The sequence below is a fragment of the Stegostoma tigrinum genome, chromosome 6 (genome assembly GCF_030684315.1).
Source record: "Stegostoma tigrinum isolate sSteTig4 chromosome 6, sSteTig4.hap1, whole genome shotgun sequence".
NCBI lineage: Eukaryota > Metazoa > Chordata > Chondrichthyes > Orectolobiformes > Stegostomatidae > Stegostoma > Stegostoma tigrinum.
The window spans coordinates 18,551,652-18,569,188 of NC_081359.1; the positions used below are offsets into that span (position 1 = coordinate 18,551,652).

General features: G+C 40.3%; 1 protein-coding gene across 2 annotated transcripts; it reads right to left on the reverse strand.

Moving 5' to 3' along the window:
* Window positions 1-918: 918 nt before the first annotated feature.
* On the reverse strand, window positions 919-17,011 carry LOC125453087 (ras-related protein Rap-2a). 2 transcript variants are annotated; one of them, XM_048532182.2, is made up of 2 exons: window positions 16,240-17,011; window positions 919-14,554 (listed from the first exon to the last, which is right to left on the reverse strand). In XM_048532182.2, exons 1-2 carry the CDS (start codon window positions 16,372-16,374, stop codon window positions 14,138-14,140), a joined length of 552 nt encoding a protein of 183 aa, XP_048388139.1. In that variant the 5' UTR covers window positions 16,375-17,011; the 3' UTR covers window positions 919-14,137. The 2 variants fall into 2 exon arrangements, with proteins under 2 accessions (XP_048388139.1, XP_048388140.1); XM_048532183.2 differs by lacking the exon at window positions 16,240-17,011 and adding an exon at window positions 15,700-15,868.
* Window positions 17,012-17,537: the final 526 nt, after the last annotated feature.

A 17,537-nucleotide genomic window follows, 5' to 3' on the forward strand; every position in this document is an offset into this window, starting at 1 on the left:
GATTTGATTATAAACATCATAGAAGCCTTTATATGCAGTGTACTTCCTTTCAAAACTAAAAATCAAATTATTCAAATTTAATCATCCATAACCATACCTGTTAAAACGATGGAAAGGTTTTGGTAATTCCAAAGAAATATGTTTTCTAATTCCAATATTAGATATGTTGAGATATTGTTTGTTTTTAAAAAACACAGGTATGAATCTATTGTTTTTATAAAATGTTCAGCTGCTCGTAATACAATATTTGCTAAAGCTAAAATCAGGTGGTAAAACACCAAAACTAGGGTCCATAAATGCAAGACAGTCAAAAAGAAAGCTCAATAAAGAATTCACGAGAAATTTCGTTTACTGGGAGAGTGGTGAACTGTGGAACTTGCTACCTCATGGAGTAGTCAAAGTAGCATACATAGTAATAGATATATCTGAGGGGAAGCTAGATAAACACACAAATTGATTGGATAAGATGAAGTGGGGGGGGGGGGGGGGGAGAAGACAGATATTGCAGCACATAACACCAACATAGACTGTTCAGCACAATTAGTTTGTTTGTGTGTCATTTATTCTATTTAAAAGAACGTAAACGTGTTCTTCAGAATGTAGGAGAGCTTCTCTATTCCCAATACTGCTTTCAAAAACATGGTGACAAAATAACATACATAACTACTGATTTAAAAAGTCTTGATGATTTAATGCAGGAAATTCTATGGACGTGCTCTGAATACATAGCGTGACTTGGGCTCATTTTCCAGACTCAAGCTAATTCCAGGATACTGAATAAAGAGCATATTTTTTCTCTCAAAATGGCACAGCAGAGTAGAGATATTCCCCCATTTCGTATCTACCATTAACTGTAGCTAAAACAAGTGATTTGATTTGATTTGATTCCTCATTTAAAAATGTCTACAGAAAAATAACTGATATTTGAAATCAAGAGTTTAATAAACAAATTTGAAGCAGGCAATACAAGGACACAGAAGTTCACATCCACTCCTTTAAAATTAAGCAGCCATACAACACAAAAATTTCAAAAAAGGATTTACAATTTGTTCAACCGATAAATTAATTTGAGTTTACAGAATTATAATTCAATCCAATCTAACTCAGCCTACATTCAATTAGGTGGCAAAATTATACATCAACATATTAATCCATTTAATGTAGGGCTTTCACTGCCATATTTGAAATTAATGTGTCTGATATATTTTTGGCAGAGCCTTTAAGTTAACCAAAGTCATTCAAAACTCTACTTCCCTTAACTCAGGGCAAGTCCGTTGACCCCTTGCCCCCTGTGCTCCCAGTCTTACACTGGCTCATAGGCCAGCTATGTTATGATTTTAAAAATTTTCATCCCGTTTTCAAATTCCACCATAGCCTTTCTCCACTGTAATTTCTGCAATCTCCTCCACCCACTGCTGATGGGCATGCTTTATGATGCGTCGGACCTGGAATCCCTCCCTAAAACTCATGACACTCTCTCTAAACTGCTCCTCAAAACCTCAATGACCAAGCTTTTGGTTACCTCTCCTCGACTCTCATAGCATCAAGTTTTAATTTATGTCCTTGAGAAGCATCTTGGCATATTTTGTTAGGGGTGGAATGTAAATACAAACCTATTCTATTTTCTCATTACTCACCTTCCTGCTAACAGAAAGTTTCTCCCCATTTACTCTATCAAAGTCCCTCAATTTTGACCATCTTTATTAAATCATGCTTAATCCCTATTCCAACAGCACTATGGCTTCTCCAGTCTTTCCACAGAACTGAATTCCCTCCAATCTGTCTGGTAAACCACCTCAGGACCCCCTTCAAAACATGGATATCCTTCTTAAAGTATTGCTCAAAACTGGATATAATCCTTCAGCTAGGACCTAACTAGTACAGGTATATCAGAGTCCTCTGGTTCTTATGCCAGAAACTGAAATTTTTTTTATGGGCAAGGTCTGTGTAAGTAAAAGAAGAGTTCTACATAACAGGCAGCAAGATGGACTGAATGCTGTACAGCCCATTCCTATTCTTAAAGTTTCAAGATGGGTGAGGTTTATAAAATGCATGTCACAGATCTGTATCACATTGTACCAAAATAGTTCGTGATTTAACTCATTAAAACAGGTATTTGCAGCTTGCTTCAATTAATCTGAAAGTTAACTGGAAGTTTCCAATTCAGTGGCTGCCTGTTTAAAATGTCAACGATCATCGTGAAACAGATGCAAGAAATAATAGCAATGTTACGGTAGAGTGGACAGTTTTAATAAATTTTTGAAGGTACCATACTAAAGGAGGAAATTAGAATTTTCTTTGAAGGTGGAAAGGGTGATTGTTGGCTGGCATAAGTAACAAAAAGACCATTTAACATTAGCAACAAAATAATGCTGAAGACTGCTGGCATCAGCAACAATCTGGGTTTGAATAGTACGGTTAATTATAGAGCATCCCAAGATATTTCGTGTGATTGGGGAGAAGAGCCAAATGCTTGGTCAAAAAGATAGCTTTTAAGGTTCATCTTTAAAGGGAGCGAGTGACAGCATATTTAGGAGTCGATCCAAGTTGGAGTAAACATAGGAAATGGGAGTAGGAGTAGGCCATTCGGCCCATCAAGCCTACTCCATCATTCATTTCGATTATGGCCAATTCAATACCCTGTCCCTCCTTCCCCACCCCAGTAAGATCCTTTGACCCTTTTAGCCCCAAGTGCTAAATTCACTCCTCCTTTAAATCCTACAACGTTTTGGCCATGACTGCTTTTGAAGGTAGCAAATTCCACAGTCTACATGGAAAAATTTCTCAACTCAGTCCTAAATGGTTTGCCCTGTATCCTGAGATGCTGATCCCTGGTTCTGGACTCCCCTGCCGTTGGGAACATCCTTCCTGCATTTACTCTATCTACTCATGTTTGAATTCTATAAAATTCTATGCAGTCCCCATATCCCCTCACCACCACCCCTCTGTTGTAAGGAAGGCTGAAGCATGCAAGAGATGGGATAGCTTTATGGGAGAATGGGAAATATTTGCTATGATTCAATTGAAAGTATCAGGTTTTTAGAAGACAGCAGGAAAACTGATCTCTCATCCACAGACAAAATATTAATAAATTGTATATTGTTAAATTCTACTTGAAATTGCAATTTAAAAAGTATTCTAGATAATTCTCTCAAGCCTAAAATCCTAATTTAGCTCACACTAAGTTGATCCAAAAGCAAGGCTCATGCTCTTCACAAAAACATTTATTCCGGATTCAAGTCCCACATGACCCAGAGTTGTATCATAACATGCTGAAATAGCTTGATTAAAAATAAGTAAAAAGTCAACGTCAATATCAACTTTAATGAAGTTTTACCATATTTAGGAAGTGTCTTAAAACACTTTGAAAATTTAGGTTAATCCAGGATTTGAATTTCCATGAATACAGGGAAGATACTGTAACTTATGGTTGCAGCAAATTTAAAATCTACTGAAATATCTGAAAGGCGAATGCCTGAATTCATAACTAACAGAAATTATATACATCAACTTAATGTCAAGAATAGAACAAATAAGCTGTCAGATCAGATCCTAAAAATTGTGACAGTGTGAACTGGAGTCATACAAGTTCTTTCAAGCATCCCTAACATCTAACATTTCAGATTATTTAACAGCAAACTATCTAAGTTTGAACCTGTTTCAAGAGCATTTTAAGCAGATTTCTGCATTTCATGTCATTTAATATTATCCAAGTAAAGCAGAGAAGCCCTTTAAGAGGGAGATTGTGGAGTTTTCTGGGGCTCATTAATTTTTGGAAATTCCCTCCCAGAGAATAGAGCGGAGGCTAGGTAATTGAACATTCACGGCAGAGTTAGGCAAGCACTGATCTATAAAAAGGCAGCGGCGGGGGCAGGGGCACGCAAGAAAGTGGAGTAGAGGACACAACTGATCAGCCATGATCTTCCGGATGGTTGACTTTAGATGGGAGGGAATCAAATGTCCTACTTCCATTTGTGTTCTAAATATTTTTGACAGTCTTTTTGTGCCTGCAGATTTTCTGGTGTGCGCATTGAAAGTTAACCTGACAGGATTACTTGGTTTCTTGCATCTCTTCATCACTTCTCTCCACTACTGCACTCCTCCCAACACCCCCAAATCCTGGAATACCTCTCTTCCACTGCAATGTTCTCATTTCAAAGGAAGCTAATTTCACTTGTTCCTCAACTAAGCAAGATTCAGAACATCGTTATTTGGAAACAGGCACGTATGGTGCGCTGATGATGAGAAAACAAGTGCAGATTTCTAGCCGAGTCCCCTTACTGGTGCCCACTTTTCCATAAAACAAAATGTTCATAATTACAGATTCACACCTGATGTCTCAAAGTGTATTATAATTTGCAAACAACATTCCTCAAAGCATTTCAGCAATAATTTGCAGCTTGCACCTCAAAATTTCTACACAACTCGGTTGTATGAGATGACCTGGGAACAATTTGAGTGATTAAACATGAAATGGTCCATAGCTTTGCTTAAACTCCATTCAAAAGCATATTGCTGCGAAATTTCAGGCACTGTCAGCAAAGATTAACAAAATAGATGTCAAAAAATATTCTGGCAACAGAACATGCTCTGATTTGGGAACCAAGTTGCTTAAATTGCATTCCTGACCGACATTAAAAAGAACAAGAGCTGCAAGGAGGATGTAAAGAGGTTTCTCAATTTATGCAGATTGAGGGAATGGGCAAGAACATGGCAGAGGGAATATAATACAGCTAAGCATGAGGCTATCTGCACTTTTGTTCCTTCTACCAAAGCAGAACATTAATATATTGGTGAGAGATTGTATATACATCCAAAAGGGTCTAGGTGTCCTTGTTCTTATCACTTAAAGCTAGCGTGCAAGTACAACAAGCAATTCCAAAGGCAGAGACAACAAGATGGTGAGTACTGGAGCAAAGAAGTCTTGTTTCAACTGTGTAGAAATGGAGAGATTGAACCTGAGGTATTGTGTGCACTTTTTGTCTCCTTACCCATCGAAGGATACACTTACAAGTGTCATTCCTTCACTGCTGCTGTGTCAAAATTTGCAACTCAGTGTCTAGAGCACAGTGGGTGCACCAACAACACAAAGTGCACAAATTCAAAGTGGCAGCGCATCAGCACATTCAAGAGCACCAAGGGACAGGAAATAAATACTGTCCTTGGTGCCCACATCTAGTGATGAACAATAAAATAAAAATGCTTTGCTGTTTTTCAGTGCTATCATGGCCTGCAATGCTCCAATCCCCAGCCTGAAATTCTTAAAGAATTGCTTATTATGAAGGCACAAAAACAAGTTAGGTTTCATTAAATAAAATTTAATTTTGTTAAAATAATTTAAATCCAAATACAGTTGACATGTTTGCATCGAATTATATTTACACTTCTTGCTCAATTCAGAAACAGCAAGGCTACACCACAGTCAACACCTGGTAAAAATGGTGCCATTAAGTATTCAATTGCGTTAGTGCTTGACAGCTAACTGCCAAATCATTGTTTTAAGTCACCTCTGGGAAGCGCTGAAAATATACTGATGTTAAAACAAAGTTAACAAAAATAAAAATACAGAGAAACAGCTTCAGAAAACTATTAAAGCCAAATGCAATATAAAATAAATTTTTTTAAAAAACATCCAAAGAATGGCTGTTCAACCAATAACTCTTTAGTTTTAACAGGAATGCAAACAATTATCTGATACATTTCTGTTAAAACCAACAGAACTTAAAACTAATATGTTAAGGGCAACATTCTTTACCAGAGTGAAATATACAGGACTAACTTTGAAGCTTTGGTAGTTGGGGTAGCTGGGAGGTGCTAAAGGAAACAGCTCAACCGTTCTCAACAAGGTCAAAAGTGTTAAAATATTAGAAAAAAAACAAATGCATTTGGAGAGCCAGAACAGCATCTGTTCTCAAATGGAATTACTTGGGGCAATTCACAGGATATCTGCTCTCATTGTACCAGTCAGCACACGGTTCAGTGAACTTTCACAAGAATAACCTCCGTCCTCAAATCCCAGAGTGTGCTGGAATGTTTCTACTGCCAAAACTAAAGTTTCAGAAGTCCAAGTGTAACTAAACACTGTCACAATACAGTCATATTCCCTTGTCCATAACACTTTGGCATGTGGAGCAAAATCTTTTGAAACAACTTTTACTACATCACCCTGGTATGCCACTACATCAAAGCTGACCTGCACAATAGATCACCAATAGTTTGGAAGTTAACAGTTCTTCCTCGCCACTGCTTTTCTGCACCAAAATTACATTAATACCAATTACTTTACACCACATGCTCATAGAGACATGCTATTTTCACAATGATAGCATGTGGTTACCACTAACTGTATACACTGCAAAGTATGCAGGCTGGCTCCTGGGCGATCCCACCCCATTAACAAAAAGGTTGTGGGGATGGGGGGTGTGGGAAAAAAATGATGTACCCCTTGCCCCAACTACCCAAAGAATTGGACATCACAAAAACAAACCAATGAACAGTCATGGATCTTCACTTGTTCTTGTTATGGTACTAGTCAGGATCTTTTAATATTGGGCTGCCCATTACTTGTACACTTACAGCAAATGCCAAAGTTAAATATCCAGTTATTCTTGGTGGTTTTTGAACCAGCAACAAACAATGTTTTGCTAGTTAATAAAACAAACACTAGTGGCAAAGTTGGAAATGGGTCAAAACTGCAAAACAAATAAATAATACATGCAGCTTTGCCTATATACTGGCAGCGATCACTGGAAAATGTTGGACAGAATGCAAATGGTTTCCTATGCTAGATAACCTAGGTGAATGGAACTGATCAACCTCACTTTCATTAGAATATTCTTCAAATTTCAGCCAGGTGATTCATATTGTGATTTATACATCTACACTTCTTACACACACTCAGTTAACACACAAGTTGCAAATTATCAACAAAAACCACTGGCTACAATTCTTTCCACATCACAGGAAGTGGCCACAGATCAAATCCTAGTCATTTACAGCAACAGCATTATGGTGTTGATTTGCACATAGTTCTATTAGTGAATGCAAGACTTTTTACTTTCATCTCAGGACTGGCACAATTAATTCAAAATTATTTCCACTACTTGTATGTATACAAGTCTCACGTGAAATCAGATAAAGGGTAACATATGACATGCTTAAAGTTACGTTGCAGATCAATTAGTACTTTCCACCTAGAAACTTTCAGACATCTATGTTCAGGTGTTTCTCAGAAACTGCAACCCTACTGTCAGTAACTTCTGAAATATTCAGTGTTATAACTGCTCATCCATTACAAAATAAAAGTTACAGGCAATCAGATTAAGATATTTATATATTACCATGAGCACAGTCATCAAAATGGACGTGCAAACAAGATTTCATTTCACAGGATCTCTACAGTGTGGAAGCAAGCCACACAGCCCACCAAGTCCACCTTGCCCCTCCAGACAATCCTACACAGACCCAATTCTGCCCGATCCGTATAACGCACATTTCCCATAGTTAACCCACCTAGCCTGCACATCACTGGACATTGTAGGCAATATAACATGGCCAAACCACCAAACCGGCACATCTTTGGATGGTGGGAGGAAACCGAAGGACCTGGAGGAAACCCATACAGATGCAGGGATGACGTGCAAACTCCACATAGATGGTTGCCCGAGGATGGAATTGAACCTAGGTCCCTGGCGTTGTGAGACAGCAGTACTAACCACTGAGCCAACCCATTTATTGTTTATAAAGATGACAGGGAGCGAAGTGGATTAACTAATAACGTGAAGGTGATGAAAAAAAACAAACAATCAGGCTCTTAATGGCTCAGTATCACCAAACACATCTTAATCCTTACAGAATTTATTCCCAAGCAGCCAACACAGTTCCAGGCGTAACAACAATCTCACTTGATTACAACTCCATTCTAAAGCAGAAAACTTTTGACTAACACATCATATTGATGATATAGAATCAGAGGAGGGAAACAGACCATTTGGTCCAATTAGTTCATGCCTAACATAATCCCAAACTTAACTCGCTCCACCTGCTTGGTCAGGTGTCAATGCACACACTATACCCAGTTTGGCCAGAGATGCATGTTTAAAAAAATAACGTCTCCTAGCACTAGTTTAATTGCCGAATGCTTTTCGTGTCTTGGCCAATATTTATCCCTCAAACAAGAAACATGCATCCAGTCATTTGCAGGTTACAAGTATTTTCAATTGTGCATACAGTGTAAATCTGCTTCACTTGTTTTAGTTTTAGTACAGAGATCATGAAAGGAGTTCTATGCATGGAACGTCTCGATCTGGAAGGAGAAAATGAGGAAAACAACTTGATAACCTGCAGCCGAGAGGGTTCTAGTTCCTTTTTGTAAGTAGGAATTTGATGTGTACACCACCAGGTACCCACAATGAGGTCTACCACACTTCTGGTCAACATAACAATTACAACTTTGTAGCTGCTCTGAAGGTTAAGGTGGCAACTAAATTACAATAAATTATAAATGCCTGTTGGATCTTGTCCCTTCACTTTCCCCAAAGACTTCCTCAGTTAGATAGTTAATCACTCTCCCACCAAAAATCCATAATTGCACCACAACCTTATCCAATTTTGCCTTCCCTCCACTAAAGGCCAATAACCAAACTGGTCCTAATCTAACCATATACTTTGGGATCTTGGAAACCCTCGAACCCAGAGGCCAGAAGACTCATAAAATGGGGCACTCTGCCTTTTGCAGCTTTAATTTAGATGGTTCCAATTCAATCTCCATGACTTCATGCAAGGGGGACATTATAGCGATAGAAATTTTCTACTAAAACAAAACACAGATGGAGTGGATACCCAAATTAAAGTTAACAGCCTGCCCTAAACAGCAGGAACATGTCGGTTCAGCAGCTTTTGGTAGTTTAGCACAAGCGAGACAGTCACACTCATTCCAATATTTTCATATACAATCACTGCCAATATATAGGTACAGCTACACAAGTCCCTATTCAAATTCACTCTCACAAGGTTTTAACAGATGTCTAGCTTTGCCCTTAATGTTTATTCACTCGCTGAAGCAGCGATTAAATACAGCCTCACTTCATAAAACAAACAAAAAGAAAAAAAATTGGAATTAGATGCGCTTATGAATAGCTCCTTTTATGCAATCATAAATGATACATTGTCAAAACATTTGAGCATACTCATCACATAGTTCTACTGGTAAACCACCACAAACATGCTAGCTTCCAGATCTACGAAGATTTTTTGATTATCTTTATTGCTCAAAAAGCAACACCTTCAGAAGGATCAACTACTCCTATACTTGGGAACTATACTAAAAACTTAAGCACAACTGCAGTATAATTACCTCTCTACACCTAACATGACATTAAGCAACATTAGGATTTGCATTCACCAAAATGAACTTATAATTACTCTAACAGAACAGTGGCTCCACATTAAAAGAATATGTGATGAAGCCAGCCAAAGATTTCATCAGGGCTTAGGGATGGGCAATTGGATTTTGGAAGATGTCTTATAAATATTTGGTTCCATGTTCTGTTTTATAAAAATAGAAATATTGTTCAAAATTGTACACCAACTACGCTAGAGATTTTGAGGCTACAAACCAGAGAGAGTATGACTTCAGTTAAAATTTGTGTCTTAAACTAGACAAGCAATATCACAGCATAAAAATTCTTATTACAAGAAATGTTTTGGGATATTGGAGATCCATGATTAGGTGCTATATTTAAAAAGTCACATTTGTTCATTCATTCGAACAACTTTCTTGGGAAACATCTAGCTTCTGAATCCAATTCTGAAAACAAAAAAAAAGTGCCTATTATTGTGCCAAGTGTCATTTCTGAGGTTGTTAAAACTTAAAACAAAAAAAGATTAAATTAATAGATTTAATACTGTTAAAATAGGGAGTCTAGGGCTTTTGTGATATTAAGCATTTCGCACAAACAACACTGCAAATGTCTCCAACTTTGAATAGCTTCCTTTGGCTTAAAAGGCAGTTAGGCCAAGTCACAGGCAGCATGTCAAACTTGAAAAAGATTTGCACAAGATAATTTGCAATGTCAACATTTCCAGTCAATGAAACAGGTGCCATGCATATTGCAAAACAAAAAGAAATTTATTAGCTAGCCATTATATTTGTGCAAACTGATTTAGCACCAAGTATGAGGGAATTCTCAACAGGAAACATCTAAAACAAGGTAGTTAAATCTTGTATTATCCGGCTTCAACTGTCTGGCACGAACACAAATTTATCAGTTCCTTTCCTTATCTTCCACTAAAGATGTCATCAGTATGAAATCTAAAATTTCCTGGAACGAGTCCCATGTGAAGATCAAAGAACAACTAGTATCGACAACGAAAATCTGCTTTCACTCACACACACGTGAATACGCACAGTATCTGTGTGCAAATCAACTGCTACAGCCCAGAACATTACTTTTCATTTTAAACCATAAAGCAAAACAGCATCGAACAGTTTAGAAGATTCAGCCTTACTAGATTAGCCTTTAACATCCAGTTAGTTTGCAAAGAATGTTGCCCACACATACAAATCAGTTTTAAGGGGTCATTAAATACGAAACGAGGCATTGCAGTAAATATATCTGAACATTCAGGCAAGTAATAAAAACAATGCAAGACACTGTTTGGAAATGTAAACGTAAGCTGATATATAACAAGAGAATAAAGTACATCTCCGAATGCTTCAACAAAAAGTCTGTACATTATAAAATGAAGTTAAGCTCCCATCATCCTGCGAAAAAAAAAATCACGCAAACTGGACCTCGTTTACTGCACCTTCAGTTTATTGTAATCTACTGGAAATGGAAAATAAACTATTGCAATTCAGATAAATGTCTTTTTGCCTTCTTGGTCTATAAAAAGAAACTTGCAGCTTTTTTTCTGCAACAGTTAAAAGTCACACAATCCACCACATATCATTGAAGATGCAGGATGTCATTTTCATGAAAGAATTGAACAGCTTAAAGTGAAGGAAAACCTTGATCTGAAGAATCAAGTTGTTTTGCTCATGTTGGGCGCGTCCAGTAACATGTTCAGGCTTTCGCTTGTACACCATACTTAAAACCTGACACGTGATTTACTCCTTTAGAAATCTGAATACAAGATACATCAATTCTACACGCAAGGGCTTGTTTCCTTGAAGTGTGTAACACCTTTTATGGATTTGACAAAGCTCCCTTGGCAGGGGACAACGCTGGAGAAAACTGTCCCCACTTCCACAATTCCAACTGCTGGTTCTAAGCAGTGGCATTTAACAAAATTAAAATACAAACAACTGCCAGATATTTCAAAGCAAGCAAAATAAGACTGTAGTGCCCAAAACACTTTGCTACTGTGTTCATTTATTAAACCACTACAGATGCTCCAATGTAAGACTTTAGTAATTATGTGTTCAGCCATGCATTCATTATATTCTTAGTTCAAAAGATATAGAATGGAAAAAAAACCACAATAAAGTATTTCAGCACCATTCATAAAATAAAATATATTTTTGCCACTTCTGCATCAGGAAAGAAGGAAATTGGAGGGATAATTTCTACTAATTTGTAAGGTTTGATCAATTCAAAAGACTTTTCATTTCCACAGACTCAAGCTATAAATTCAATGAACTCTTCAACGTGCAATACAAGAATCTGAATCTTATTTGTCCGGATTGACTGCAACATGTGATTTTTAAAAAATTTTGAGTTCCATGACGTGGAATTTTCAAGTCTTCCCAACGTGTTATAGGTAATATTCAGGTATTTACATCCTCAAGTTCAACATAATATCACACCCGTTGAAAAATGTATTCATTAGAAGACTGAGACACTGTGGGAATGGGCAACAATATTCCTTTCCTCAGCGCACAGTCTGCAAGGATTATTCCGTAGGAGCCTTTAAACTTGACTGAAGATTTATCTCAACCTCACAGAGGCAACTTTGCTCAATACTTCCTTGTCCTCACCTGCAAGAGGAAAGATTCGACAAGGAATTCTGCTCACCTTCTCACTGAAGCAGCACTCAGTGACATTGGTCATTTAAAATCACAATGGTGAAATCAGGGCATTTTACGTGGGATAGTCTCCCATCCTCCCAGAGCTGGCTAGTGATAGCCATTGTGCTGATATTTCAGAGAGTCACAAAGGTCTACAGCGCTGAAAAGGTCCTTTGGGTCATCGCGTCTGCACTGGTCAAAAACAAAGTAACTAATCTAAACCCATTCAGCCAGCATTCCATTGCCATTGCATTATGGCAGCATAGGAGCTGCCATTCTGGTTTTTAGTATAATAATTTAATTTCACCTTGCAGGAATAGAAATATTTTTTCCCCTTTCTCTGTTAAGCAAAAGGCTTTTCTTTTCTACTAGTTGTGTACCTCTTTCCAAATTAGTTTCAATTTTTGACAAGGAGTCCTGCATTCTTCTTGACCCTCCCTATGAAGTAGCACAAAAAAAAAAGTGAGAAAACTAGTTGCCACTTTCTCAAATAATCAATACAGTGAAATAATCACCTTTCAAAACAGTGGAGAAAAAAATTAAACCAAATCTGGCCAGTTTGTAAAGCTGCTCATTTTTTGCAAGTGAAGTTGAAGTATTGATTGATCAGTAATTTTGACAGTTTAAATTTTCTCCACCATGTGATAGAAAATAAGAGTCATTTTGCTTTCTTCCTTCCCATCATTAAGCAACACAAGAGTACAGAGAGAGTGACGTCTTATCCACAAAAGAAGTGAATTAGTCAATCTGTTCTTGTACAATAATTATGGTCAGTCAGCCACAGTACAATGAGTTGTTCATTGTACTTTCGCTTAAACACTAACAGAGGAACATAACATCTATCATTACTTCTGCAGTATTCACAACAGTATGTTACTTTGCATTACAAAAAGCTGATGGAATACTGAAGAACAGCCCTTGACATTACTGCTCCCAGTTAGACTCTGCAATGTGGGAGTTACAAAAATCCACTGCTTTTCCCTCTGACTCTGAAGAACAGCACAGACTCCTTTGTGTTGTAATGCATTGCATGTTTGCTTGCCCATGAACCCCTATAGGTACAAACAACTAAAGAACTAGGGCTGTTTCCAATTCACTTCAGGAGACATGAACTCATAACTCTCCTCTCCCCATTTAGTTACTAGCTCTGCACTTTACAATAAGCATTTTAACTGCTCAGTAACACAGTGCAGAAGACTGAAGCTACGTCAATCAGGTGTGGGCATCCTTCTTGCATCATAACAACTGCTCCTTTAAAAAAAAGTTTTTATATAAAATCAGTGCATTTACACAACAGAGAGCAGCCCTAATCCTCAACCATAAATTTTAGTTTTAAAATTTTCACTAAGTAATTGGCTCTTCTCTTCTGAAGCTGTGTCACAACTCATGTAATTTACTCATTACAATCAGTCTTGTGTTTCAAGAAATCATTACCTTTTTATGGTATGATACAAACAGCAGCACTGAACATCAATTATATAGCCCTCTTGTCAATACCCTCCCCTTTTACAAACAGCAATATGAGATAGTTTAGTTTCACCTGGGTTGGAAGAGGCAAAGACTTCCCAGATCACAACTAATTCAAAGCATGAGTTTAGGCTTTAGGACATTGGTCCCCAATTCGATTTTAGTTATAAAGCTTTTAATTTCCTTCTATGTTTTCTTAATAAAAATGAAGAACACAAAACAATCTCCTGGACTAGGAGAGGCAGAGATCTCACAGGCAGGAACTAATACGAAGTCTCATGCTAACCCAAAGTGTTTGTTTTTTTCTCCTTATAATCAGACACAGGACAGGGGTCATCAGTTATAAAGCTTCACATCAAGACACTCTGCTTTTTATAAAAGTGTGAAATAATCTGGTGGGTCCCCTGATTTAGAAGAGACAGCGATTTGCCAGATAGTAACTGACTGAATGTCTTGTCATAACCCAAAAGTGCTTTTGTGTTGATACTAGCATACACAATGAGCAACACTGAGCAAGTTATAAACCTCTCTTTCAATATCTGCTGTTTTTATACACAGCAATAAGAAATAATCTAGTTGCCTCCTTGATCAGAAGAGCAGGACATCTCCCCAGATAGGAACTGACAAAGTTTCTGTGGCTTTTGCTGTTCCAAACATGTTTTACTGTAGGACACAGGAAGAGCAGCACTGATCCTCCTTGTCAGGTTGTGCAGCATAGTTCATCTGTCTGACGATCTCAGCGAAAAGTTCATCAACCATGGTCTTGCTCTTGGCAGAGGTCTCCATGAAGGGGCAGCCCCATTCCTCAGCTAGGGCCCGGCCTTCAGCACCTGACACCTCTCGTTCACTTTCCAGGTCCACCTTGTTGCCCACGAGGATGACGGGCACTTTTTCGTAGCGTTTCACGCGGATGATTTGGTCACGCATAGGCCTGATATCCTGGAAGGATTGCTGGTTGACGAGACTGTAAACCAGGATGAAACCCTGGCCATTCTTAATGTACAAATCCCGCATGGAGGCAAACTGCTCAGTGCCTGCTGTGTCCAGAATCTCCAACACGGAGGGTGACGAGTCCACCTGTAAAAGAATCACAAAACGCTTACAGCACAGGAGGTGGCTATTGTACTCATGCCAGCTCTCTGTAAGAGCAACTCAGCTTATTCCACTCTCCTACCCTATATTCCTGTAATCCAAATAACAAGCAAATCCCTGTTGAAAGACTTTACTGCATCTACCTCCACCGCACAGACATTGCATGCCAGGTCCTGACCAATTATTGCATGAGCACTTTTTTTCCATGTTGTATTTGCTTCTTTTGCCATTCAGCTTAAAATGTGTAGCCTCTGGTTCTTAGTCCTTCTGACAATTAGGACAATTTCTATCAAACTCCTCTTGGATCTTGGGGCCTTCTCTTCCACAAGGATGACAACCACTTTCCAATTTGTCAAATTAACAAGCTTTTCACCCCTGGAATCATTCTGATGATTTTTTTTCCCTGCGCTGCTTCAATGCCTTCACATCTTTCCAAGGCTTGGGGCGGGAGGGGGGGGGAGAGCACATACAGAATTTGACAATTTTCTGACTGAGGTAAATCAATTTTTAAACCACAGAAAGCGGCAGAGGGCAGAACAGTGAATATTTTCAAGGAGTCTGATCCCTTTAGTCCTCAAAACTATATATACAAAGGTAAGAGTAAGCAGGAACAGGATACTGAGTTGGAAGATCATCCACGATCATACTGAATGGTGGAGCAAGGTTCAAGGACTGAATAGCCTTCTCCTGCTCCCATTTTCCATAGTTCTAAAGATTCCTTCTTATTGGGGTGCTGCACTATCACAGGGGCCAGTGCTCGGATGAGATGTTAAGACAGGGCCTCAGTTTTTCTCTCGGGGGATGCAAGTGCTCCCATAGGTACTAGTATGAACAGATGCAGGGCTGCTCATTCTCATCAGCATTGTGTCCAATATTTATCCCTAAATCAACATCATACAAAATAATTCAGTCATTACCCAACAACAAACGCTCTCTGGGAAAGAGAATTCCAAACATAAACAACCCTCAGTCAAAAAATTCCCATTTTGAATGGAAATGAAATTCTATCTAGTAGCAGACTCCCTCATGGAGGCAAACATCCCCCTGTAAAGCCTCAAGATCTTAAGAATTCCAGTAAGATCATTCCTTAGTCTTCTCAACTCCAATAAGCAGAGTCGCAATCTACTCACCCTTTGCATATAATACAACCAGCAGTACCAATCCTCCAGGATGACCGCGCAGTGTCCAGGAACAATACACTAATCTTCTGGGTGCCAGCAGTGAACAGAACCCCCCCTCCCAAAAAAAGGAAAAGCTATTAAAGCAAATTGTTTGCCTTTGATGTACACAGAAGACCTTCCTCTTCTGTACTGGGGCATAAATAATAGGGAAGTGAGGGGGGGGGGGCAAAAGGAAGGAAGGAGGTAGAACGCAAGGGGTCGGTGTGCTAACACCTCCAAGGAAAACATCTAAATCACAGCGGGCAGTCCTGGAGACCACCTCAGAGACAGCGGCTGCCAAGTGCGACCTGAGGGTGCCACAGAAATGCACATCTGGGGGCTGGTTTTCGATGCTGGCTGCCTCTTCCCGGAAACCGCTTTCTCAAACCTCGGTTGTCACTCCCATTCGCCTCCCGCCTCAACAAGCAATGTTTGAAATGAAGTGGGAGGGCAGGGGGGACCAGATAGAGAGAGAGAGATGGACAGGGAGAGAGACAGATAAGCCACTACCTCGATTTCTTTGCGGTAAAAGTCCTCGATGGTCGGGTCATACTTCTCGATGAAGGTCCCGGTGACAAACTGCACTGTCAGGGCTGACTTGCCCACGCCACCGCTGCCCAGCACCACCACCTTGTACTCCCGCATGGCCGCCCCTGCCACAAACTGCGCCTTTAAGGTGGGGGCGGGGGTGGGAGGGCGAATTAAAAATCGGAGGGCAAGAAATACGCGGGGGGGGGGGCGAATTAAAGGGGACGTCAAACTTTCCCACAATCCTTTATTTTGCCCGCACTTCTTCTCTTCCTCAGGAGGATCTGGGAGAAAGAGAGAGAGAAAAAAATCCACCCCTTCCCCCGGAGGGAGACAAAAGGCCGCTCCTCCGCCTCACAGGAAGGTAAAGGCGGCGCTTCCTCCCCTCCCCATCTTCTTTCTCTTCATCGAATGTAGCGCAAGTTCCTCCTCATTTCTCTCTCGAACCCCCTTCTCTTCCTCTCCGGCTTTACACTCCCGGAGCTCTCCCATTGCCCGACTCCGCAGTCAGCGCCGCCATACCCTTTCGGGCGGGGACACGCTCTTTCTCCCTGCTGTTTGCAGAGTGTTCTCCGTTCGTTCGCTCACCCGCCCGCGCCGCCTCCTCACGTGACACGGCCCGGCCACCGTAGTCGATCGGCCCGCCTCTTCCGTGTCCATCAGGCCGCTGTCATCCAATCGCCGCACCGGGCTCCCGCCTTCCACTTCGTCGCGCTGGCCTATTGGTCCAACGGCTATCCGTCACACAACCCTCTCGCCCAATCCTGGCTGTCGTTGTCAGCGCGTACCCTACCTCCTCCCCCCACCACTGACGGCGCTCGAGTTCCCTTCCCTCCCCTCCGGCCTCTCGATACTCTCTCCGGCTCCTCCTTACGTCCGTCCAGTCCCAACACCATGATTTACGTAGACACCCTCGCCATCGTGATGGCTGCAGTTCATTGTTCCCACCACCTGCCCGTCAAGCCGGGCGACCAATTCAAGCGCGAAGATTTACATAGTCATGCCCACCCTTGCCGGTTACGGCCAGGCGTTTGTTCCTTGACGTTATCCATCAAACAGGAGCTGGCCAATCGCCGGCCTACAGCGCTACCGCACGAGATGCCATCCCGCTCCCCAAACAAACCCTCACCTCCACCCGTCTCGGACAGCTGTCCATTAACAGCGCGTGGCCAATCGCCATGTAGGACATTCTTAGCCCGCCTTTTGAGTGCGCCAGCGGAAAGCCTATTGGCCAACTCTCTGGCAGCCGGCCCCGCCCAACCCGGGCGGGGCGATTGTTC

Bases quoted from the DNA above. Each gene is read 5' to 3' on its own strand.
- LOC125453087 (XM_048532182.2), bottom strand. From the start codon at position 16,374: ATGCGGGAGTACAAGGTGGTGGTGCTGGGCAGCGGTGGCGTGGGCAAG. The intron at 14,555-16,239 runs GTAGTGGCTTAT...ATTCTTTTACAG, and splicing joins TTTACCGCAAAGAAATCGAG to GTGGACTCGTCACCCTCCGT.